Here is a 26,774-nt window from a genome sequence, read left to right as displayed (position 1 = left end):
AAGTTCTGCCACAGGGGATGCGCAATTCCCCGGTCATATGCCAATGGTATGTGGCCCGTGCCTTGTCTGGAGTTCGCAAGCAGTTTCCTGATGCACGTCTGTATCATTATATGGACGACATCTTGGTGGCTGCGTCCACTCAGGATGAGCTGCTGAGGATTCAGCCTCGGTTGCTCGATGCTTTGCATGCTCATGGGCTGCAGGTGGCTCCAGAAAAGGTTCAACAGCAACCTCCTTGGAAGTATTTGGGGGTCAAAATTCTGGAACGGACAATCCAACACCAGGAGGTGCAATTTGCACACTCGGTGAAGACACTGAATGATGTTCAAAAACTGATGGGTGTCATCACCTGGTTACGTCCATACTTGGGACTAACCGATGCACAACTGTCTCCTGTGTATGATCTGTTGAAAGGAGACTCTGATTTAAAATCACCTCGCACATTGACCCCTGAGGCACGTCAGGTGCTGGAGGAGGTTCAGCAGGCTGTTTCTGCCCGTCAGGTTTATCGCATTGATCTTTCCGTTGATGTCGCTGTGTTCGTTACCACTCCAGATTCGCATCCCACAGGTATCATTGGTCAATGGAGTGACAAATGGTCCGATCCCTTGCACATCTTGGAATGGGTTTTCCTGCCCCATCAGCCGCAGAAGACGGCAACGACATTGGCTGAGTTGATTGCTCGGTTGATAATGAAATGCCGGCAACGGTGTTTGCAATTGATGGGTGCGGATCCTGCAAAGATCATACTCCCGATATCCCGGGAGGACTTTGACTGGAGCTTTGCACACTGTGTGTCCCTGCAATGTGCTCTAGAAAACTTTTCAGGGCAGATCACTTATCATTTGCCCAGCCACAAGCTACTGCAGGTGGCAAAATCTATGCAGATCTCTTTGCGGCCCAAAAATAGTCAGGAACCTGTGCAAGGACCCACCGTCTTTACTGACGGTTCGGGGAAAACAGGAAAGGCCATTGTTACTTGGAAGGACGGATCTGAGTGGAAGGTTCTGAAAGGTCATCAGGATGGGTCGGCCCAAGTGGTTGAGTTGAGGGCCGCTGTTATGGCATTTGAGAGATTTTCCCAGGAACCTTTCAATTTGGTCACGGATTCTGCCTATGTGGCTGATATCGCACAGCGGTTGGGTCACTCAGTTTTGAAGGAGGTCAGTAACCCTGCCTTGTTTCATTTACTGAGGACCTTGTGGTGTGCTATTCAGGCCCGGGTTCATCCGTTTTACGTTCTGCATGTGAGAAGTCACACCAATTTACCAGGGTTTGTAGCAGAAGGTAACGCGAGGGCTGACAAGTTGGCTAATCCGGCGTGGGTAGCACCCCAGCCTGATACACTCGCACAGGCCAAGGCATCACATGGGTTTTTCCATCAGAATGCACATACTCTGCAGAAGCAGTTTCAGCTAACGCCAACAGAGGCTCGTAGCATTGTTGAGTCCTGTGACGACTGCCATGCACTTGCTCCGCCTTTACCAGCAGGGGTAAACCCTAGAGGCCTTAGGGCCTTGGAGCTTTGGCAGACTGATGTCACCCAGATTGCCGAGTTTGGCCGGCTCAAGTATGTGCATGTCACGGTGGACACGTTCTCCTCTGCGATGTGGGCTTCCGCTCACACTGGAGAAAAGGCTCGTGATGTCATTGCCCACTGGAGGCAGGCCTTTGCCGTTCTAGGCATACCTTCTGCTGTGAAAACTGACAATGGTCCTGCTTATGCATCGCAGCAGGTGCGGCAGTTCCTACAGTTGTGGGGTGTGTCACACAAGTTTGGTATCCCCCATTCTCCAACCGGCCAAGCTATTGTAGAACGCGCTCATGGTACTCTGAAGCGGGTTCTTCAAAAACAAAAACGGGGAATGCAGGGTGAGACCCCGCACAGTCGGTTGGAGAAAGCATTGTACACCATCAATCATCTTACAGTGCAGCAGAATTCAAACAACCCTGTCATTTTAAATCATCATCTCTCATTGCAAGCTGCAGACGAGGCACATCAGCCTCGAGCAAAAGTTCGAGTGCGGAATTTAGTCACTAAACAATGGGAAGGTCCCTATGACCTTATCGCTTCGGGGCGCGGGTATGCTTGTGTATCCACAGATACTGGGGTACACTGGGTACCTTCAAGGTGTGTTCGTCCTGATCTGCAACCGCAGAGACAGAATCTGACAAACGGGCAACATAGAAGCCGTGACCAAACTGAAAGTCATCAAATGGATGGATCATCGAGTGATGACTCAGTTGAAGATGACGGTGGGTGATCACTCTGATGATTCCTCCACGAACAGACACTGAACCTTATTCATTTTTCCTTTTCTTTTAAACTAAAAAGGGTGAGATGTCGCCCTGATTCTTGAGTTTTCTTAAGCCTTCTGAATTTACATTCTATTAGGAAACTTTCCCACACAGTTTCTGTAAATAATGTATTGTTTTGCATTCCTCCATGGGGGTGGAGAGACTTGATGTACTAGTGCTTTGTCCAATGTCTTTGGAGAGGTGGCCCGTTCACTCTCCAATCCACTGTCACCTTTGGAGAAGTATAAAAGTTGGAGTCAGAAAATAAACGCTCTCTTTTTTGCCTTGCAAGGTAGCAATTGGCTCGCGTTTGCTTTCTCGTGTCCTATAGCGACAGCTATGTTTGTTAGTGAACACTGGATCTGATGCTGCCTATGATGGGGGAAAAATGGTCCATTTTTAGCTACTGTGCTTTCTGTCCTGGATTCCTGCAGCTTTCTATTTGGTTTGATATCTGAGAAAAAAAGGCATGTGAGTATATCAAGGCTTTCTTGACTGAACAAGGAACAATTCTGGATAGTTTTTCCCCTGCCCTGCTCTGTGGGAAGGATGGAATTTTTGCACAAATCTGACTGAGTCCTGACTAACCTCAGGGAAGGAGCCTCCTGCCTGAGAGCTGCACTTTCCAAAGAGAGCAGGCATGGAAAACACATCCTTGCACTGCTTTCCAGATCTCTAAACCCACCCACTCTGGGTTTCCAGCAGCCACTGGATTATTTTATGCTAAACCATGGACATAAAGCTGCAAATTCATTCCTTTCACATTTGGGTTGCCAGTAGTATTGTTTTACTTTTCAGTCCCAAGATGAACCAACTTGAACTGACTGAAAAATAGAATTTATCCCCATATTATGCATGTTGTAAGTGTTTGGATGGATGACTCATTTTAAAAATCAGAAGAGAAAGTTCATTCTGTCCTAATTTAAACCTACTCATTTTACAAACTCTCAATTACACATTTATTCCTTATAATAAAATATCCCATTGTAGAACAAAAGCTTATAAATTATCAGAAATAATAGACCTCAGAAATGAAAAGTTGACAACCAATCTATGGATAAAATTCTCCAAATACTTTATATTTCTGTACAGCATCTTATTGTTTATATTTCTGACTGGTAGCATGGTCTTTCCAATGATTTTCACTAAATTTCACATCCTCCCTTTGAAAGACACTTTATTGTCATCCAGGTGTAGGTTATGTGCCTGCTCAACTAAAACATGGTTGTACTTTAATTCTGACAGTGATGAATTACTTGAGTGAATTCATGCAAACAGGGAAATTGAAATTAAATTCATCACACTAGGAAAACCATTCTTCCCCATGTAAATTAGTAGCTTTACTGTAAAAATCAATTTGTTTTGGTAAATTATGCAAAAATTCTCAAAGGACTTAGGTATTTGATTTATTATGCTCTTACTGTTTCATACTATTAAAAACTGAAATTTATTCACACAATATTAAATGACATAAGCTGAGAGCTTTAGTGGCAATTTTTGTTTATTACAATTAATCTGCATTGTCTGTGGTGACAGAATTCCCACAATGTGTAGGACATAATCTGTATGACAGATGCTTTTTATTAAACTGTACAGAAGTGTTCTTCATTTGAATAGAACAGGTCAATTACTTCTCTATTGCAAGGCCTTTCAATTTTTCTAATAATCTCTAATTAAATTCAGGGCTTATATGAAAACTGTTTGCATTCTGAATTCCTGAATATCAGAACTTCAAAATGCCCTCAGAAAATAAACAGCTCCTCAGATCTTTTCAGCTATGTAAGTGGGAGCTATTTAAAATTACTTTAGACATCTTGCTCACAGTTCTAAAACTCAGTTTGCAGTTCATTCATGCAAAGAGTCCTGCAGCTGAAATCACTGGTGTTCCTGTTAAATGCTCATGGCTATCACTTGATATGATCTAAATCCCTAAAGAAATACAAAAATAATGTGCTAGAGATACTGGAGGTGAGGAGACGGGGAGTGGAAAATAGGATTCGAGCAAGTAATTAATGTCTGGGCAATAAATCATACAGCCAGAGAAGTACATTAAAGAAAATAAATATGCATTTATATTTTTTACATCTTAATTATGGAATACTGAGCTGGACAATATAAATTGTACATATGTTTGCATAAGCATTTTTTTCTGTTGCCCTTCCTGGGCATTAACCAGTTGTAGTAAGTCCAGAAGGTTTTTTCCTTTGCGAGGGGCCTCTGCCCATCCCCCTGCACAAGTTTAACTGGACAATGGAGCCTCAGGCAGAAAAGCCGTCACCCCAAAGGGAGAGAAACAAACAGCACAGAGCTCAGTTTACCAGAGTGCAATTAAAAAAAAAAAAAAAAAAAATATATATATATATATATATAAAACAAAAAAGCACCAAAATGTTGCTTGCCATATTGCAGAGATCCCAGAATTGCAGAATGGTTTGGGTTGGAAGGAACCTGAAAGCTCATCCAGTCCCACCCCTTCATCCTGTCCCACACCTTCCACTATCCCAGGGTGCTCCAAGCCCCATCCAACCTGGCCTTGGACACTTCCAGGGATGAATCTTTGTTCCTTTCTCCTAGCAAACCATAATCCTAATGAACTGTAACCAATTTTTTGTAGATGGAGGTGCAAAACAACTTTTAAAGTGTCTACACCCACCCCCTTTAATAATTTATTTTCAGAACATATTTTTTGACATGAATAAAATACATCAAGGAAAATATTGGGAACTTGAACATTCATATCAGTTTAAGCCCCAGACAGCTTGCCTGTGTTACCTCAGAAGCCTCTAAATATCTTGATGTGAAGAATACCAAATTAATATTTGCAGACAAAATTGAAATATTTGTTTTAACCCAGAGTATCAGTTAAAGAAAAAAAAAATCTTTTCTCCCAGAACTGTTTTACATTCCCTAACTTGTGTCTAGGCATGTTGCACTGAGTCAGGGAGAGGTAACAGCAGGTCTGAAGGGCAAGTAAAGCTTTGTGAATGTTAATTATAATGTCAGTGGGTTGGCAAGAGCCCCAGACCCCAAGGGAGATGTTACATGGTGCCAGATGACAAAATGTGGTGTCCCTGAAGATTAAATTACATGAATTGACAGCTGAAGCTGGCAGGTTCCAGTGTGGTTCACATCTGTACTCCTAAACCTTGAGCTCCAGGATCTTCCTTGTGTGAAGCTTAGAACTCTCAGTGTCCACCTTCATAGCTGCTGTTCCTCTCCAGGGGCTCTCTTCATCAGGAATCTTTCAAATCTGTGGATGCAAGGTATAAAACTAAATTGTAAAAGAGGTACAGAGTATTCTAAATAAAATGGACCTTTATATGACCATCGTTATAGAAGTGATGCTGTCAGATACCACATGGTTTGCCCCTCTGTCCAAGTGCAGAAGAACTTTTGGGAGGCTCCTTTTCTACTTAGCAAAATTCTGAGTACTCTAATTCTGACAGCAGTGTTGAGGTACTCCACAATGTGTGTTGATTTAAAAGGATTTTCTGTCAGCCCTCCTTTCCCTGAATAGTGTTCTGCAAGCTCACAGAGTTTGAGTAAATAGGGACTGACTAATCATGTACTCACAGTGGGAAATTCAGAAATTATTGTGTAGGGAAAAAAAAACATAAGTAAAAAACTACTTTTGTAATTTATTTTTAATGATAGTCTTTTCCTCTAATCAGAAAATGGCTGAGAGAATATATACTATGATACCTGAAAAGGGGTTGTCTTTTCTACTTTATGTCTTTTCTATTTTATGTCTTATTTTTATGTATTTTTTACTTTACTTCTTGCATTTTTCTTAAAGACAGTTTTTTTTTGTCTTTTAAATTTTTAATTTGCATATTTCTGCCCTGTCATGGCTTTAACACTTATAAAAGCTGTTTCCTTTTAACATCCCCTTTAATTTTGTACCAGTGGGGTCCACCTTGACAAAGCACGCACCCTTCAAAATTCTGCTGTGGTGCAAAACTCACAGGCTTTGTGTTGGTTTGGCACAGCCTCATTTTTGGTAGTGGTGGGGGCCACAGGGGTAGTTTCTGTGAGAAGCTGCTGGAAGCTTCCACCATGTCTGACAGAGCCAATCTCTGATGGCTCTGAAGATGGACACGCTGCTGGCCCAGTTAGAGAGGCTGGCAATGCCTCTGTGATGACACATTTAAGAAGAAAATCAAAAGAGCACATGCATAGTTCTTCTCCCCAAGGTGGGTCACCGCTGCCATGCCAATGCACCCTGTGCCAATGTGCTGTGGCTGCCGCCATCCTGGCGTGGCCCATGGTGAGCCTGATAGTAAAAGAGGTTTAAAATCATGGGGATTTAGGGTTAAAAGGAAAATTAAGCTTAGTAGGCCCTGAAAAAAATAAATACCCTAGGTACATGAAGGCCATGTACCTTACTAGAACTGCACCTGTGTAGCTAGTACATGATCAATTATATAATTGTTAGATGTGATGATTGTTTAGTAATTAAATATAATTACTGTTTAATTGTAAGAATAATCATGAGAAACTGTGGTCAGGGGCCTAAGAAAGATCACAAGAAACTCGTGCTTGAATAAAGTCAATGTATACAATAGAACAATATAAGTTTAATAATTAATATGTAAGTTATATGATAGAATATAAAATATGTTCAGCTCGAAAGCCATGTCGGAGTCAGATTTGGGTCTGTACCCCTGATTCCCAGAGCTCTCAATAAAAGTACCTGCAGATAATCATAGCCTGTGGTTATGTGTGTTCCTGAATGCTAACAAGCCTTGCCTGCCTGGCCACCCCTCCCCAGCCATGTTGTGGGTGAAAAAGGCAGGGCAGTGGTGGCTTCCCCTTCCCAGCACACTGCATGAAGAGAGGTGTTACACAGTGCCAGCGCTGTGGCGGCCACCACTGTCTGTGAGATGGCAGCAAGGCCACCCCGCCAGCAGCAGAAGCATGATTCCCCAATGTGGAACCTAGATGAGATCAACTTCTCAGTGCTGCCAGATGCTGAGAGAATCTTTGAATTGGTGGAACTTGTTGACAGTGGCGCCTACAAGCAGCAGTTTTTCTTCTAGTCAGAGAAGAGGGGGAAGTGAGGGCATGTGAAGGAAAACATGGCACCACCGAGGTCAGTGGGAATGAAAGAGGGGAGGAGGTTTTCAAGCATCTGAGCCAAGATTCCTTTGCCAGCCATGATAAGGACCATGGTAAAACAACTTTCCCCCTGTAATGCATGAAGTCCACAGAGAATGCAGAGATCCACTGGCAGCCTGCGGGAAAAGTGCTCACGTCAGAGCGGGTGGGTGCCAGAGGAAGCTGTGATCCAGTGGGAGATCCAAACAGAGAGAGAGGGCTCCTGCTGCCAGAGACAGTGTGGGAAACAAGTTAATGGGAATTGGCTTCCATAGGGTATTATATGAATTGATATTAAATATTATAATGTTGTTAATATTGAGATAATAATATTTGTTATAAAGTGGTTGATGTTATTTGTGAGGTTAGTTTTCACAAGAATAGTTTTGTATGTTGTAATGTGGTTTGTGAGTTTACATTGGACAAACTGTTGCTAGCCAAACCTTGGAGACATGACTTAAAGGAGAAGAACTTCATCCAGTGATAACCCTGAAGACCACACTGATGAAACTCTTTTGGCCTTGAAAAGACTGACATGGGGCAAGACCATGTAAAATCAAAATAAATATGCATAAAGCAATACCTTTTGCTTTGTGAATTTTTTTTATTGTTCTCAATAAAACTTCTATAACTCATTCTCAATCAGGGTCTGGGTCATTTATAGCAAGAGAGAGAACTCTTGCTTCCAAATTGAAGCAGCCTATCCTTAAAAGACTACACCCTGTTGACAAGGGATCCACACCACAACAGTTTTAGGATGACTCTTCAGCCGTGGGAAGGACCCTGTGGTATAGCAAAAAACAACTTCTCTCCTTGAGTGAACAGAAGAAGATCTTGGGTCCTGAACTGACCAAAATTCCCAAGCCCTGTCTCCCTGCACTGTCAAAAAGTTGTTTTAAAGGCTTATTTTACTTCTCATTATCCTCTTCTGACTTTAAAATTTACTTTACACCTTTAAATTTAAACCTGTTTTACCCTTAGAATGTATTTCTCCTAGTCCTTATCTCAACTCATGAGCCCTTCATTAATTTTTTTTCTTCTCCTTTGCCCATCTGTAGCAAAAGTGAGTAAGTGAACGACTCCCGTGGGTGGCTGGCATTTGGCCAGTGTCAAACCACAACAGACTTCTATCATAATCACAGCAATTGTATTGAGTATAAGAAACCCAAACCTAGGAAAGACTTTTTGAAGGAATACTTTTCAATGGAATATGATTTTTTTTCCCAGTTATGAAATCTGGGACTTGCTTTCTAAACAAGCAGAAAAGTTTAACTGAATCCAGCTAACCTCTCTTCGAAAAATCCTTAAACTTTTCTTACATTGAAGTGATCCTGAAAATAGATTTGAAATAGGCAAACAGAGTTCAAGAAATACAAAGGTACAAGATAAACAGCTGTCCAAGGGTCAAAGGAGGGAGATAAAATTCCATGTATGAAATACAACAAAATGGCCAAGACTGGATTCATCATTACCAGGCATTTAGGCTTCCAAGTTGGAAGCAACTTGCCCAGCAGTTGGAATAAGGCAGGCAGGGAGTATTGGAAGCTGCTTCTAGCTAGAAAAGTCTTTCTAAAGATACTAAAAGTTAACTGTGATATTTCCATTGCAGTTCTTGACCCAGTGGGGGAGTGAAAAGCTCTGCACTGAAGCCTGTTTTGCCATTAGTAAAACTCTTCTGCTTAGTTCTAGACTTAGGGTAAATCTGAAAGCAAAGCCTTTGACACTTTAGGCATACAAATCTTTTTAAACTTGGAAATTCCATTATTATGTCTATATTCCCTTGCCTTTGGAACTTTTGTTTTTGGGGGGAGTTCTCACATGTGAAATGTGAGAACAAAAATAACAATATTATAAGTCCACAATATTGCTGGAACTTTTTTGTAATATATAATATAGCTCCTCCCATTGAGCACCAGGACCTCTGTGTTGCTCAATCTGTTATACATTCATATTTAAAACTTTTATCTTCAAGACTTTGTGACTTTGAATGGTCTTATGATTCACATAAGCATTGTGCCTTAAACAATGGATCATTCTTCTTCAGCACAATGCAATCCTCTAGCAAATAGGAACAATACAAAGGTAATTAAAACCATTTTTATGGCACAGCTGATATTTTTTTAAGTTCAGTTCACATACTACTGCTGTTCAATATTGTACTTGGACAAAGTAACTGACAATTTATGGATACAAATTTAATTTTCTTTAACGGGTTAATTGAAATGAATAAATTCAATTATTTTGACATAAAGAACTTTGCAACTTTCAGGTAATGGATTGCCATAGCAGTGTGGAATATCAGGAAACATTCCTTCCCAAAGCAGGATGGGAGAGATGCCAAGTGAGCATCATCATGCTGCAGGTCATCCACAAGATGGCAATAGCAGAATGAATTCCTTGAGAAACTGCGCTCTTTGCATCTGATGCTTATTTGGAAATTTAATTTCGATCAAAGCAAAGCTGGGACAGAAGTTGCTTTGCCATCCTCTTGTTCACAGAAATATAATAGTATTATGAAATATAAAGCAAAAATTTGCAATTAAACCTTCCTGACCTTATTTAAAACATTTAATTTTTTCAGCTGTTCATTGATACAGCAGAATTTCTGTTACATGATATGCTGTGAACATTTCTCTTCTTTCCCTCTATCCAAGTTCTATAAGTCCATGAAGGGTCCAAGTTGAAATATTTTAAACATTCATATTTCTCACAGGTCTGTATGAATGTTTCCTTGAAGATAAGCACTTGAATAAAAGTCCCAATATTCAGTGATGCTAAACCTGTCCCAATATGGCAAACTGATGGCAAATAGGTGTTTCTCCAAAGAATTTGGACAATGTGTTTAATACCTCTCACATTTAAAAATATATTTCTGAGAGCTTATTCCTGTATGCTGCTACATTTTGAAGATTTTCAATTGTGTCAAAAGCAAAACAAAATTTTTTTTTAATCCATACCAACACACATTACATTAAAAAAAAGGGGGGGAGCTATATTTAGATTTGTTTTCTTTTCTTTTCTTTTCTTTTAAGAAATGCTCTCTAATCATAATTCTTTATCAAATTTAGTAACTAAATGAAAGAATAAAGCTGTAGTTCTTTTCTTCCAATGCCTGAACGAGCTGACAGGAAAGAGGGAGAGACATGGGACAGCTATAAGCATGAGTTCTAATAAAAGACTGAGGAAAGCATGAAAGAAGGTTTTTGAACCAATCTTTTGTTTGCAAATAACAATTATAAGTCTTAAACTGTTTTGCAATAAGAACTTTAGAATGTTGCTTAGTATTAAGGATATTAAACTGTAGCTTTAGAATGTATAAGTCTTAAGCTGTTTTGTAATAAGAGCTTTTGAATTATAACTTTAGAATGTTGCTGAGTACTAAGGATTTTTAAGCTGTAGCTTTAGAATGGATAAAGGATTTAAACAGAAAGGGAAGTGACCTTATCCCAAGTTCCTGGAAAAGGAAGATGGACATCAAGGTTGCTGATTGATGATTTCAAAAAGTGAAGCTGGACATCACTACCATAGATTAATGATCCCAGAAAACAGAAGTTGGACCCCACAATCTGGACACATATCTTGGGATATACACAGTAGGGTATAGAAATTGGAAAGGAACCAAACATCACCATCATATATTTACGATCCTGAAGTATATAATTGTGATATTAAAGGTAGAAATGGAAACTGTTGAAGTCTCACATCAAAACTGGGAAAATATTATGAATATGCATGAATATGATCAATAAATACCAGCAAGCCCAACAACCAGTGTGCTGTCAGAGGGGAAAACCTCCACCAACTGTACCCAGCGCTGTCTTTGCTCATACACTACCATATTAATTAATAAATTGAATTGCTGCTTGATATATTGGCTGAATCAAGTGTCTCATTTCTAGTAAGGCTTAGGATGGTACCTAGAACGAAGAAGGAAAGTGCAAATAGCAGGGTGTGCTGGGACCTTCACGGGTTCAGTTGAAATTGTAGGCAGCAAGAGCTTTCTCAGCTGGCACTTTTGTGAGCTCTGTTTTTGGCAGATGTTTCCAGGTTTGTAGAAAGACTCTGAGAGAGTGAAAAGCTGTGTTAGAAGAAAGGAGTTTGTGTTGCCCTTTGAGTGTGGTGCAAAGAAGAGTAGGGGAGGAGGAAGATCAGCAGAATCTTTTTGTGCTGGCACAGTAGATGGAGAGCAGGGACGTTTCAGACCTGGCTCTGCCCTGGGAGGGGGTTTCGAGCTGGGCTCGGAGCGTTTCGTTCTTTTGCGAGCCCCAGTGCCATTGTGTGGCTGTTGTGATGAGGCTGACAGTGCCCAGGAAAAGCCAGGGGCTCTCCTGGCCCGGAGAGCCGGTGTGGGAGCAGCGAAAGGAAGAGCTCCACTGTGCATCCTGACAGCACGGGAGCCTGCATCTGGCGGGGAAGGAAGAGGAATCCTTTCATTGATGGCTGTGCAGTTTATAGGGGGCAAAACAAAAGTGAATTCTAGTGCAGCCTCTTTCTCCTAGAGCCTCTTCTGTGAGACCACCAGCTGAATGTTCTTAGTTTTGTTGCTAGACTCCGTGAGACTGAAAGTGCACGAGGGTGCAGAGAGCCGAGTGCACAGACCTGTGTGTGCTGCACTTCATCAGCTGCAAAGAGAAAGTGGAGGCCAGAGCTTACTTTTTGTTCCAGGACCTTTGGACAGGGAGCAATTGCTGGACAGAGCAACTTTTGAAGCTGGGCTTGGCAAGGACGAATGAATGTGACGGTACATGCAGCAGATGGCAAAGTGCATCACTCCACAGGGTGTGTTGCTTTTCACAGGATGAGAATTAAACGTGGAGACAGTAACCATTTGCTGAGCAGACACCTTTTTTGACCGGTAGTTATATTCGCTACAATTAGCTTAGGTTCAGGAGCTCTGCATGATTTAAAGAATGTGATAGTACATAGTGTGAAAGGAGCTCATAGCCCCGGGTTGCATGATGGTGTTGATGTCCTTCGAAGGGAATGTGAAACTCAGCAGCCATTAACTCCTCTTTTGCTTCCAGATTAAGATTATGGATCTGGGCTCAGTGAGAGAGCAAAAATGTAAAGGTGTATGCAGCTGAAATGAAAAAACATAACACCAATGTGTGTTGCACAGCTTAAAGCTGCATAGGAAAAGTGATGCTCAGCACTGCCTTTCTTTTTGTTCTAGGACCTTTTTTTAAGGCAGCAGACTCTGAATGTCTCTCTGTGAGACTGGCATTATAGGATGCAATATCCAGCTTCAAAGACTGATGTTTTGATAGCTCATATTTGGTCTAAGAACTAATATTTTGGTCTCTCGCTGAGGATAGCACTAGTCTGGTGTTAATATGATTTTTGTCCTTTCTGTGATGCTGTAAGAGCTGTATTGTTTTTTCCATAGTGTTATATGTGTATATGATAATTCATGCAAGTAAAATTGTCATATATTTTATAGTTATGTACTGTTAAGATATACTCTTATAAGAAGTTTTTAAAAACACTCTAGCCAGCAATGGGGATTTTAACACAATGTTGAAACCACCTGGACAAAGGATGGAGGACTCCATTCTCAAGCAATTGAACATGGCCAGCCCGGCGGAACTCCCAGACGATAAATATGCGATAAATATCCGAAATTGAGATAGCTAGAGCCATCAGGGAGATACATATCAATACCGAATTCCCGTGATCATGGGTGCTCATCACTCTCCGGACATGCATTGTTCAACTTGCCACAGAGAAAAGAATTCCACCTGAATACTGCAGTGCAAAAAGGAAGAAAAGGGACTCTGTCTCGGGCAAGAAAAAATCGTATAAAAATCAGCCAGACAGGACGGCTGGTGTGAAGCATAGGGGACCCTCTGCTGCAGCGGTCAAACCTGTGTCTCACCCAGCATGAACCCGAGCTGGGCACTGACCTTTTTTTTGCTTTTTGATAGTGGCTTTTCTTTTTGTTGTTATTCTCTAAATTTATATTTGGTACGTTTAATAAATTTTCTTAAATTAATAAACTGGAGCTTTCATTTATTACAATAGTGTCGTCAGAAGCACCTGGACGCTGTTGCTGCTAAGTTTGCCATCTTCATAACTGAAAAGGTTTTTTGATTAAGTTTGTATGGAAAATAATGCTATGAAAAGCCAGTGTCCATAAAGGAGACAGAGGAGTCCTGCAATTTCATTCGAATAATGGCAGAGTTCACCGGAGCAAACGCCCACAAGGGTTTCTCTGTTGAGGTTTCGAAGGGCACATCCTACTTTTATCCCAAAATCCCGGCCACAAGCTGCTCTCTTCCTTTCCCCATTGGCTGAGGTGCTCGACAGGTGCAGCCTTCCCCAGCCACCTACCCCATATCCCCCTTGAACCTGGCATTTCCCCCCAAAGTTCAGAAACAGCCTTGTGCAGACTTTCAGGAGTTAAACTGTCTGGGCTCTGCAACAAACCTGTGGCTTGAAGTTGGTAGAGACATTGACACCCATTTCAAAGACGTTAACACCCATGGAATTGTTTGTAAAGACATTAAAACACATCTTTGCTAAAAAGTTTAATTCAGAAAACAAGATACAATAACTTACTAACAAACAATTAAACCAGCTTTGTTGGACACTGTAGTTTGGCTTAGAAATCTTTTATTATATATATTTGATGCTTTGAAGTACTGAAGTGTGGCAAAACTAATACACCAGTAAGAACATAACAATTTAGCAAGTATATATGTGTGCCATACTAAATTGAATATACTTCAACCAGTACAGCACTTAAAAACAACATGGTGGGTATAAAATACTTCATTCAATAACTTCCTCTTCTGGAACAACTTCCAAAAGCATCTGGAGGTGCATAGTGATGGGCTCTGAGGAAAAGATTTATTGTTAGAGGTTTATAAGAGAACTTTCAGTTCAAACTCTAAGTGAGAAAACTATTCTTCTGTGTAGCTGTTTTTTTTGTCTCTATTCCTATTTCAAAATGAAAAATAAAGGGTGGGGAATAAACAGTCTTAAGATCCAAACTACAGCATTCTACATTTCCAAACTTCTATTAGAGTACAATGCTTCTACTTACATAATTCAAATTATAATGAATTATATTTATTACATTATAATTAATCATCATGGGGACAAGAGAGACAGACAATAGATTTTTTTAATGTCTGTAGAACTACTAATGCTGTTGTATTCAGCTAATTCCAGTTAGCCTCTTAGAAACACCTGCATATCCTGTTTTGCCTGAGATAATATCAGTTTCTCTAGGGACTGTGCAATCAACTGATAAATGGTCATGCTGGGTTCTTGCAGTTTACTCAGACCTGGGATTATTTTCTTATCTTAATGCTGTTAACATTTTCTTTAGTAAGGATAGTAAAACTAATAATCAGAGGTAAAAGCCCAGTGTTTGGTGGCATAAGAATTTGTCTGCTAATCTTCAGTTAACCACTAAAGCAATGTTTTGAAATACAGAAAACTGAAAAACTGACTTTACAGATTAATTAGTTCTGTTTCTTTGTGCTACTACAGTGATGTGTTGTTTTTTGTGAATTCAGTTTAATTTTTCCTCAAGTCAGACATTACTTCTTTCCAACAGGAAGGAGTGAAATGCAGTCTTCAGTAAAGCCCACAGCATGCTAGGGAAATTGTTTCCCTCCACATTCTGCTCACACGCTTTAGAAGGGATTGACAAGATAGTGAACTTTATTATACTAATTAATCTCAAGTTGAGTAAATGTTGAGTTTAGAGCTGGCTACCTGAAGTATACTTACTTGATATTTTTTGTGCCCAGCTGAATTTTAAATGAACAAAAAGTGCATAAACTATAAGTCCACTAAGTATAAATAAAGTACAGTACAAATAGGCCAGTTCGGGTGCACTGATGATTGGTGCCAATACCAGTAAAATTGACACCAGTGTCACTATGACAGGAATGATGATGGGAATCTGCAAGATACAAAGAATAAAATCACTTCTTCATTCTTTAGATGTTTTTACAGAAGTTGCCTGTATGAAAGAATATTTTTATTGCCTTATACATTTTTAATTTAAAATTTTCTGGAATCAGATGGGGCAATGGAAGGAGTAGCAGAAATATGGACAGGGAAAACTCTTCTGCCAAATTATTCACTAATATCTCTTATTTCAAATTGTAGTGTACAAGTTTGCATTTTAATAAATGTGGGAACTGACTTACATGCAATGATCTGGGATCTTATTTTGGATATTCTTTCAATGGTAGTCTGCTGACTGCAATTACCCATCTGTGAAAATTTGGCTTGTGCCCTGTGGTCTGTGCAAGTGAAAATCAACATTCTGTAATCTTTTCCCAGTCGTTATGAGCTTAGTCCTAGTGCAGATATGCTGTTAAATGGTTAGATTTCAGGCAAGGGGAGTAAAAAACAAGGATGCTGCCCAAGGGTGCTGTTTAAATAGCCTGATATATTTAGTGTGAATTCAGGCTACAGCATCTATGGAATGGAGGAAAAGCCATACAGAACTTACCTTGATAGGTCTCCTGAGTTCCTTCCTTGTAAACCTCATAACAATTAGTGCAAGTACAGTTAAACCATAAAATATCCAGACTGCAAAACTAAAGTAATTTATGAGTGAATCAATGTCGCCAGGAATAATATAAATAATAGTGATGGCCCCCTAAAAATGAAAACAAAAATTAGTGTAGTCTATTATAGAAGAATGCTAAAATTTATTTCTGTTTCGATACAGCTGCATGTGTAGTGTTCCAGAGTATGAACTGTGAATGGTTTTGCTTAAATATTTGGGCTTAAGTGTATTGCAGCACCTTTAAAGATTATGACTGCTTCCTGTCAACATGTGGTTATTTTTGTGTGCGACCTTAATTTAGTTTTAAGTCAAAATGCTTATAATTTTTATGCATTAATCTGTTTTATTGTTGACTGACTATCTTGAAGATAAAAAAGATACTTTTAGGTTTTTAATGTTGCTGGAATTGAAAGGAATGAGGAGGAGGAGTCTTTACAAACAAACTGGGCCTGAGGGTAGATAAGGCCAGATACAGAAATGTGAAAGAAGCAATGGGCAGAGCATAAATTCCATAGGAATTCCTATAATTGACACAGACTCTTACTCACTCAAGACTCTGCTACATCTCTGGATTTAGAAAAAAAGAACAGAGACATAAGGAGAAAGAGAAAGCAGGGGAGCACACATTAGAAAGGTGTGTGGGTGATGTGGGAAGTCTGTACCCCTCAATTACCTCAGCCAATGGGAAAAGAGAGGGAATGTGGCCAGGAAATTAGGATAAAAAGGAGTCTGTGTCCTCTAATAATTTGAGAGACACCAGGGGAAGTGCCCCATGGCCTTTCCCTTTATTCAAATAAAGCTACCATACTCCTCTGTCTCCTTTTTGGACATAAACTTCTAGAGTTTGTGCATTAATTTTGCTGGCAAGATTGAACAGAGCTTGTTTTGCCTTGAAGATAAATGGGTAAAATAAAAATAACATAATGTTCTAGATTTATTCTTCATTGTATTTACAGACTGGACTTTTTTTTGTGAGATGTAAATTTTCTACATGGAGGAAATATTCCTACAAGGAGGAAAGAGGGTAATGATTGCTTGCAAGCATCTTGTGAAATGATTCCCTAATATTAACCATTCATTTAAGTTTTTGTTCTCATGCCATTGATTCTTAACCATTTTGATTTTTAAAGTCCAGTTCTGGAATGAGTATATTGAAATTAGAGAAGCTGGGGGTTTTATGTAGTCTTTTTTCCAAAATGCATTTAGCAATTTTCTTGTCTAGATAGTTAATGATAGGTGTCAAAACTGTTTGTAAGAAGCTGTGAAAGTATGTATTACTGGAGAATTTTTGGTGATAGGTGATAATTCTTTTTCTGTATTTAAATATATACTTACATAAAATATGATAGCAGGTGCTGGTGTTAAGCGCTTAACACTAATGTAAGACAGTATCTTTAGCACGTGCCCTTCACGACCTGCAACATAAACAAGTCTGACAAAACAAAAATAAGGCAATGCAGTTAGTGTGGCACCTAGATTTTAAACAGTGTTACTAATAGTAGACATCCAACTAATTTCATCAGTATTTTCTTTGATATGCATTGGAATGTAAAGAGTATTGTAGCAGTTAAAAATAAGGGAAATTAAATAACCAGTATTAAAGCAGTGAGCTAAAACAGATTCTGAACAGTATTAAAATAGTGCACTTGAAACTAATTTCAGGATCATTATTTTGCACATATAATTGAAAATTATTTTCGGAAATGTTACCGACTGTGTCCCTTTTAATTAAATATTTCCTTTTTCATGTGTTTCATAGCAAAAAGCTCTATTGACAACCTTTTGTCAAAAAATGGTCTTTATAGCCGCATTGTATTCAGATGCCTTTGAAACCTTAAAATATCTTACACAGTAAATGGAAGCACTGAACAACTGGTAGAAAGGAATAGCTTCTCAGTTACCTTTGCTGATGTAGTCATGTTTTTACTGGTAATTTTTACCTGTTTAATTCTCTGCATTAAAATTTATTAGAGATTAAAAAAAACTTTTGTGCTATAGTGGCATACCTTCATTGAATTAAGAAGAGACCATGTTTTCTAATTTTTTAAACCTGAATAGCTACTATTTATTTTTTGAAAATTAAACAATATAGCTAGATTTACAGGCAATTTCAAATTACATTTTGTGTAATGTGGATCAGAAGAACATCCTTATCTACATGTATATAAATGTTTCCGTCCTTCAAAACCTTTCATGTGAAGATATTTAGAATGGGGACTTACCTGCCTGCAGTAAAACAGGTGCCATTGGCAGATCCAAGTGTTGAAAATACCACAAAGAGAGGAACTATCCAAGAGGCTGGATAAAGGACTCTATCTCCAAATGTCTGGAAAATGGGATTAAAATTAATCACTTCTGTCATATTAACTACCATTTAGAATATTCAGTAATTTTAGAGCCTCTTTGTAAGTAAAGGAAATGAGTATCTGAGCTATGTTACCAACAAAATCATGTTGTGTATTTTGTTATATAGTTATTAAAGAATGCTCTGCCAAATTAATTCATTGACCACTATAAAATTGAGTGAAGCACTATTGTTATGATGTTTATGATGCAACATCTGTAGGAAACATTGGAGGGCAGATGTAAAAACTACACAGAAATTAAATTCTGTTAAAGACATTTGCTCTGGGATGAGTCTGCAAAACCAGAAGGAAGGAAGATGGCATTGCTGCAGAGCACTGTCCATACAGAAAGCTGTTTTCAGCCTCTCTAGAACATCTGTAGTGACATCATGACAGCCTGAGCCTGGGGGCAAACAAGGACAAACTCCCTCTGGTCTTTCACTACATTTGAGTTTTCACCTGTGGTGTGGTTTGTTAGTTGTTGCTGCAGATCTCAGGTAGGTTCATTGACCAACAGCAAATGAATTTGAATTTAAATGTTTTGACAAGTAGGTTTAGGTTTTTAGTTGGGTTGGGATTTTTTTTTTTTTAAAGTAAGTCAAGCATAAAGAACTTGGGTTTTGAAAAGTCTGACATCAGTGGTATTTCTTGGTCCAAAATTAGGGCATTCAAAGGCTACTTACAGCTGTATAGACCTTTCTGCACAGGGCACTCCTTTTGTTGTGCTGCCTCTGCTCAGAGCCAGCGCTGAGGTTTTGTTAATTCAGTCTGATCAGTTCAGTGCTAGTTGCTGTGTTGTTCAGATTGTAAGTTTAAAAGTGTATTGAAGAGGACCAGTTCTCATACAAGATTTAACTTCATACATTCTTTGCTGTATCTTTTTGTGCAGACAAGCTGCTGAAATGCACAGAAGATCTGAATTTTAAAAGCTTCTGTTTGAAGAAAAATTTTAAGCATTTCAACATTACTGCACTTCTTCACTGGGCTAGACTGTGTATTTACATGTTTGTCACATACTGTTTGTTTTCCCCAAAAACTAGCATTAGGAAAATTGTTGCAGGACCTCAACAGTTGTTTCGGAGACACAGAAAATTTACTGAGTGGAACTGAAAGTGGCAGATGTAGCTTTTATGGTTTCAGAAACTTTTGTAATTTCTACTTTTATCTGTAAGAGTATGTCTTGCAAAAATGTAAAAATCCTATCTTTCAAATTTGTTAAGGAAAAAAGCCCAAAAAGAATAAGGTGGAAGTGAATGATGGACTATTTTCTGTTATCTCCATAACAACAAACTTTGATCTACTGTCATTTGGCATGTGCTTCTTTCTCAGAAATACTGGAAACAGAGAAAATGGCAAAGCAACTGTCAGATTATATTTCTCTTTCCATCTTTTTGATGCCTATGGAAAGCAGTCACCCTTGACCTGCAATGTTTACAAAATGTTTGCTGAAGACTGCATTACTTTTGCTTCCTCCTTTTATTCTCATTTGGAGATGACAGAACTGCTCTTTCAATTAGGTATTACTGAAATTTTAGATTAAGAAATGATAGTAGATAATGGGGGGAAAGGTGGCACCAACAGCTTAGACTAAAATTAATTTTATCCTATGAAAAATTAATGGAACTTAATGACTTAGAGGACTTCAATGCACACAGCCTTCTTCAGATGTTCTATTACAAAATTAAATAGCTTACCACAGCAACTGCCTGGGACTGCAGGAGCTCTGTTGAGGTCATCACAGTGAAATAGGAAATGTTTATCAGAACATAACAAACCGTGACCAAGGGGATTCCAATAATTATAGACAGTGGTAGATTTCTAAAGAATGGAAAAATAATACCTCATCAGCATTGCTGTATCCCTGGTACAGTTGTCATAGTAAACTGTGGATTCTTACTTTTCCTGATATGCTCTTTAGGTGGTTTTAATAGTTTTTTGTTTGTTTGTTTAATTGTTTTTGGGGTTTTTTTTTGTTTTTTTTTTTTTTTACTGTAGAGCTATGGAAATCAGGATTGTAAAAAAGGAAAATACAAATTATGCAAAGATACAAAGCCTGTAATAATAATTAGTTTTGTGTCTATTGCTCAAACCTTGAATAATAGAATATTAGTGTTTTTAAAAAACAAATCAAATTATATGCTTGCTTATAAATAAATATATAGGGTTTGGTTTATTGCCAGTAAAAACACTGCTTTCCTACACAGTTTTACCTGTAAGGATTTTTAAGTTCTTCTGTGATGTAATTGAGTTGATTCCTGGAAGGAAAAACATTCATAGAGTATTTCAGCAGTCAGGGGTTTAAATACAACTATATTATGAGGTGGGGTATTATTTCTTGTGTTATTGTTTTTAATCTTTTCAGTTTAAAAAAGGGGAAAAAATAGTAAAATCAATCTTTTAAGCAGGACAAAATCTATGTGAGCTTCTCATCCAAAAGTCAGCCTCTTGATCCACCATGTCTTTTTGCATTATCTCTGGTATCTCTGAGACTCTAAATATTGGATAAAATATCCCAGAATAATCAAACAAAAATTTGGCAGACATCCTAGAATTTATAAGATTACCTTTCAACTTCAAGCTTTGCAGTATCTGAGTCTTTTCAAATAGAACCAACAGTGTGCTGAGGGCAAAGAGAAAAGCAAATCTTCTGGTGTTTCACAGTGGTTCTGTAAGTCATACTGCCTTTAGAAAACAGGCATGAAAACCTTTTTAAGGATTATACCAATCTGAATTATAATTTCCAAATACCCATTTTTGCTGGAGCACATAGACCAATTGAAACAAGGTTTTTATATTCATCCACTCTGAAAATCTGAAGAGTTAGTATTTACAGTTCAAAGGCAGATTTTCAAATGTTAGTGCCTGGTGGTTACATACACAAATAATTATTTAGGGATCAGCTTCTTTGCCCTCTTAAAAGTCCATATGAATGCCTGAATTAGCAGACTTACATGCCTGAGTTGAGATACTCAGGCTTGGAAACAACCTAGAAAAAGAATCTATTTAAAATAAATTCAGTTTCACAAGCTTTTAAATGGGAATTGCTATGTGGGAGATCAAGATTATATTCTTATTTGCTTCCAAAGCACTGACCTATATACAGACCTTTGCAGTTAGTACATTTAAGATTAACACTGGATTTGTGCCAACAGAACTCTATGCCAACTGACATTCCCTAAGAAAAAAATCTGCAAGTTGAACCTTATAATTTCTGACAAAATGTTCCTTTTTATGTTCTCCTGTACTAATCAAACACCACTACATATTTCACAAGAAAATGGAATTTGGTGGGGAAACCTGCAGGGAAAGCTATTTTGTCTAACACAATGGAATTAAACTGTTTTATATTCTCCTCATTACTGCAGTATCTAAGCACCTTCAGCACCAAACCAATAGTAGTCCTTTTGTGATGTAATATTTTCTTTCCCTAATAAGCAGCAAGTAAAAGAGGGTGGAATTCTGGGTTTTTTTAACCAAACTAGTGTTCTTTCTCCAGAATTCATCAAGACATTCTTAATAACAAATCAGTTGTTCTGATTTGTTATTTTATTATTGTAACTTCTTCCAAGAGCTCTATAGAGAGAGTAAACCAGTTAAAGGCTGTTAAACTGTAACTGTGAAGGTTAATAAAGATTTCTTACCATCCATCATATGCCCAGAGTCCATTATAGAATGCCAAACTGATAGAGCTAACAGAAATTTTACTGCCCTTGAAAGAATCTTTGAAGTTATCAGTTTTTCCTGCAAATAAGAGGAAGACTACTGATCAGTATTGAAATTAATTCTTGTAATCCCCACCAAATGAAAGAACATTCCAACATATGTCTCATGTTTTGAAACTTTTCTCTTATAAAATTAATGAAAACCCTTTTGTATTAATTGATCTGTAGTGTTGCATTTTGCAGCCATCCCCATTCTCTGAAAGAAAATGCCATCGTTTCCAAGACAGGCAGAACTAAAACCCTGAATGAAGAGATTCAGGGCTGTGCCTTATTTCTGTGTCACTTTTGTCAGTGAGGAATGTTTAATGATCATAGCAAAAGCTAAAATAATTTCTTCAAATAACATATATTTTATTACCTTGTGCAAGGAGAACAATTCCACTTACAATAATGATTGTGACAATGATCATTTTAGCAGCTGTGAGAAAATTCTGGAGGTAACTTCCTAGCTTCACACTCAATGAATTCACAATTGTAATTACCACTAAAAGAAAACAAATTATAAATTTTTGCACTGTTTGTCAGAATTTAAAGAAAATTGTCCCTCCCCTTATTTACTGCACATTTCTGTCACACTTTTTATCTATATTCTATGCAGTTTTTACTTACTGTGTTTGGATAACTTTTAAAATAGTGAGGAAAAGCAGCTTTATGAATTAGATTTTTATAGTACAGCTTTAATAAAAAACATTTTGAAGTTGCACTGCATGCTGATAAATAAAGAAATAGTATTTCAACGGTTATTTTTTCTTCCTTTTCTGCTAGAGATAAGCGTTCATTATACAGATGTATCTATCATAATGAAGAATTAAAAAAAAAAAAAAAAAGCTCAGACTAAGAAAAAAAAACATTTTTATACCTATCCTTTTTATGCTCTTTCATTAGTTATTGTGGGAAGGGCTCACTGGACTGTGTTTTAAAGATTTCAAGTGTGTTTGCAAAAAGACACTTCATCATGTTAATCACTTAATTGTTTTTAGCAATGCAGTTGTACAACTCCTTTGCTGTATGACACTCCAATCAGTAAGGCCTGGCCAACTCCCTCTAGATGAGTTTGTCAATAAATACCTACTGTTAAAAGCTAAAAGATGTTCAGGTACTGGCTCCTGATGTTAACATTTAACATTTGTTGCCTTGTTGAGATAATGGCTCATAAACATGCAGTACAGGGCTGGAAATTAAGACCAAATTGTTGGGTCTGAATATCAACAAAACCATCCTAAGCACAATTTCATAATTGTTTTCCTCACTTTTTAACAAACCTTTTAAGCATGCAGGATTGATCAACAGGAATTCCCTCTGCAATGATGATAAGGCAGTTTCAGGCACTGAAGTGCACTTGTTGATGGGGCCAGACACAAGTCACTATGTGATTTTGGACCTGGTCTCTCTGAAAGTGTGGCTCTTACCAATAGCAGCTGCTGCCAGACACTTGATGACAGCTTGGGGTGGATCACAGCCCGGATAAAAAGGAGCTGAGGCATATTCTGCAAAGCTGAGACAGATGATTGCAAAGGAGCTGGGTTTTGTAACCAGTAAGCTTGTCCAGGAAAACAGAAATGCTGGAATTGGGCCAAATGCCTCCATGAGGTAGGGATATTCTCCCCCAGACTTTGTGATCATTGTACCAAGCTCAGCAAAACAAAGAGCACCTGAATAACAAGAAAAGCAGGTTTAGTTAATGCACTTTTGAACCTGGGACTGCTTGAACTGATGATTGCTTTTTAATAGGTGGAAAAGTAGAGGAAATTGATCTGTACAGTGCACCATTACTCTCTTCATTTTTCTGTATGTTTTACAGTGTATGCAAAATAAAATTTTAATTACTTGTGAGCAATTGAAAAAAATACCCTGAAATTATTCAGATGCAGTCTAAAAATTACTACCATTATTATTTCAGACTTCACCAAAACCAGTACAAACAAACATTTTGATTTCATTCGATTTCTGTTTAAGGAATGAACACTATAAGAAGCATTTAAGTGAGAGCTGCACTGGCTGGCATACTTCTTGGAAGCTTGAAAAAACAGACTTTCTGCACAATTTTGAAATAAAATGTCTGCTAAACTCAACATTAAAGTACAGTGATATCTCCTGTTCTATTGCTGTAGGTGGCATCTTGAATTAAGGTTTTTCTTGTATGCTGCCTCACTTGATACAATGCTTAAAAAATGCTTTGTTTTACTTCTTGAAATGAGGTGCTTAGTGCTAAATTTTCAGATAATAGAATTAGAATTACAGAAATAGAAAGCTAGCAGAAAGTACCTAGCCCACTACCAGTAAATTTCACATACTGCCAGCTATTTAAGTAGAAGACTATTCATCCAGTCAGTGGATGAAGCAGGAAAAACTAAAACTTCCTTTCAAATTAGAGTGTGATTTACAATATTAAAACTTAATTTGTCTTCCATAAACACCACATTTTTAATTTATGGTTGAGTACTCTATGCATACCATACATACAACAGGATTTAGATTATTTTGGTCTAGGTGCTATAAGCTAATTTATGAAATTAGAGTAGTGTGCAGAAACAGCAGATATGAAGATTTAAAGCAAAGATTCAGACTCTTTTTGAGTTTTTTACCTAATGTTGCCAGGACTCCACAGGCTGCCCAGATGATTAAACAAGGACCCACAGCTTCAACATTGGCAAGCACTGATTTTGGAGAAACGAAGATACCTGAGCCAATAATTGTACCAACAATCATACAGATTCCACTAATGAGGCCCACCTTGAAATAAAATGAGATGTTTTTGTAAGCAATTTCCAGTAATTCACCAATTACGTCTCAATATTATAGAACTACAGTAATTGTCATTACTGACTGATTTTTATTTGCTTTTGATAGATAAATTCTATAAAGAAATATATTAAACAATTTTGCAAAGTTTCACTCTTCTTTCCAAGATCTGTATGTACCCTGTGGTGTACTCGTGCTGTTTGCAAAAGTACATCTATTTGTGTTTTGCCTGCCTATTTCATTTATTAAATTGTCTTTTGGACTACGTGAGTCTGAAATATAATCTTGAATGGGTGAACTTGCCCTTTCCTCTCTGATTAAACAATGACATGCTTTTACAAGCACTTGATGAATTCTGAATTTTCGAAGATTCAGAAATTTTCTTTCATGGATGGAGTCTGGGTTTTTTTTGTTTTTGTTTTTGTTGAGCAGCTGTTTTCCTCTCCCTGCTTCAAATATTTGTACCTCGGAATGGTGTTGATACTGCTAGGTGATAAGATCATGCTCTCCCAAATTTTTAGTGACCTACAATATTACATGAAACCACTGAAATTGAGGCATGTATTATTAAAACAAGTGGCACAGGCTACCTAATATTTTCTGACAGCTATGGCTACTCTAATAACATCATTAGTTTTCCAGTCTTGGCACTGAACTAAAACAACATAGATAATCTTTTTCCAGGCTACTCAAATTAAGAGAAATGCCACTTCCTCCTGAGAGGAAGCTACACAACTGTTTTCTAAAGCATCTGTATTTTCTGGAGGAGACAGATTTTCACTTGTCTTCAACTACCAGTGCCTATTTTCTGGCTATAGACACTAACCAATTCTGAGAAACAATGAGCTGGAACAACCCACTAAGACTTCTGAAAAGTACACGTGGGAAAAAAAGTTAATGAAATGTCTCAGTTGATCAACTTAGAGTAAATCTTTCAATTATTTTTATCTGATAACTTCAATGACATATTATTGGGTATTTAGTCTGTTTATATAAGAGCTATTTAACTTCAGTAACTAGCTGTTTCTGAAAATGCAAACCAACCACATTGTTGAGATGTTAGGATATTTTTGCTAAACTGGGACACAGTAGTGGTTTTTGTATGCTGATGCATGTGCACAAATATCCCCTTCTGCCTCCCTCTGCCAACCCCTGACACACGAACCAGAGGGGGAAAAGAAAAAGGTTTGCCTGCTTTTGTAGGTTCATCGTTTGGGGCTCATGACTCTGAATGGATTGTCTGTCCTCTCTTCCTTTGTCCTCTCCTTTTCTTTTCTTCAAGCTTTCTTCACCCATTTGTTTTTCTTGTTGAAACTTCTAAGGAAATAACAACAAAATCTTACTCTAGCATATTAATGTTGCTTGACTTTTGCTGATGTATGTGGGTACAAAATAGTGCAGGTAAATATTACCAGAAAACAAACACATGCATGCACTTGCTCATAGGAAAAGGACTTCCACTGAAGTACCTGCTCAGAGAGGAAAACAGGAGAAGTGATGTGAGCTTCACCTCCTCTGGCTTGCTGTGGGTTCTCCCTATACCCACCCGGCAGGGGATGTCTGTGTCTTCTTACATTCAGTTTCCAGGATGTCCTCACTGGAACGATCAAGCTTTTATAGCCAGTCCTTCCTTAGAACTCCTCCAAAGGTCCAGACAGATTTTATCTTCCTTCCAAAAGCTTGTTTTCTTCTTATCTAGGAGACCTTCTTTCCATTCTTCATTAAATCAGGCCTTGCCTCAGTTCCTTGGAGATGGAAGCATCTGCTAAACAGAGTGTGGGCTACTGGAATTATCTATTTAGCAGCTCGTTGCTTCAGAAAGGGTCAGCAATCTTCTCTGTGTTGATTCAGGGTGAATGTCTTCCACTCAATGTTCTGTCCTTTTTAGAACTGGAATGTAAAGAGTTTGCTTTCAGATTTAAATTTAGAATTTAAATTTAACTTTTTTTTTTTTTTTTGGTGAGGATTTTGCTTGTTTCCCCTAATATTGGTGTAAAATACAATCGGAGACAGTGAACTGTCCTGAGTCTCTAAAGT

At 38.2% G+C, this 26,774-nt stretch overlaps 2 protein-coding genes across 5 annotated transcripts in view; both read right to left on the bottom strand.

The window, feature by feature from the left end:
* Positions 1 to 13,990: 13,990 nt before the first annotated feature.
* Positions 13,991 to 26,376, bottom strand: SLC7A9 (solute carrier family 7 member 9). Of its 4 annotated transcripts, none has more exons than XM_072934314.1 (13): positions 26,284 to 26,376; positions 25,929 to 26,054; positions 24,581 to 24,728; positions 23,405 to 23,647; positions 22,354 to 22,479; positions 21,915 to 22,014; positions 20,484 to 20,528; positions 19,968 to 20,091; positions 18,151 to 18,254; positions 17,264 to 17,360; positions 15,869 to 16,018; positions 15,136 to 15,310; positions 13,991 to 14,231 (listed from the first exon to the last, which is right to left on the bottom strand). In XM_072934314.1, exons 2-13 carry the CDS (start codon positions 26,031 to 26,033, stop codon positions 14,167 to 14,169), a joined length of 1,482 nt encoding a protein of 493 aa, XP_072790415.1. In that variant the 5' UTR covers positions 26,034 to 26,054; positions 26,284 to 26,376; the 3' UTR covers positions 13,991 to 14,166. The 4 variants fall into 4 exon arrangements, with proteins under 4 accessions (XP_072790415.1, XP_072790414.1, XP_072790417.1 ...); XM_072934313.1 differs by having other exon boundaries at positions 26,207 to 26,323; XM_072934316.1 differs by lacking the exon at positions 15,136 to 15,310 and having other exon boundaries at positions 26,207 to 26,323.
* The window catches only part of CEP89 (centrosomal protein 89), a 41,433-nt gene continuing 40,915 nt past the window's right edge, over positions 26,257 to 26,774 (bottom strand). Inside the window, exon 20 of the transcript XR_012057727.1 lies at positions 26,257 to 26,627. The gene's annotated coding sequence lies outside the window, so the exon portion shown is untranslated. The remainder of the gene's footprint in view (positions 26,628 to 26,774) is intronic.

The sequence above is a fragment of the Taeniopygia guttata genome, chromosome 11, assembly GCF_048771995.1.
Source record: "Taeniopygia guttata chromosome 11, bTaeGut7.mat, whole genome shotgun sequence".
Taxonomy (NCBI): Eukaryota; Metazoa; Chordata; class Aves; order Passeriformes; family Estrildidae; genus Taeniopygia; species Taeniopygia guttata.
Note: the sequence above shows the minus strand (reverse complement) of the source record. Positions and strands in the feature narration are given on the sequence as shown.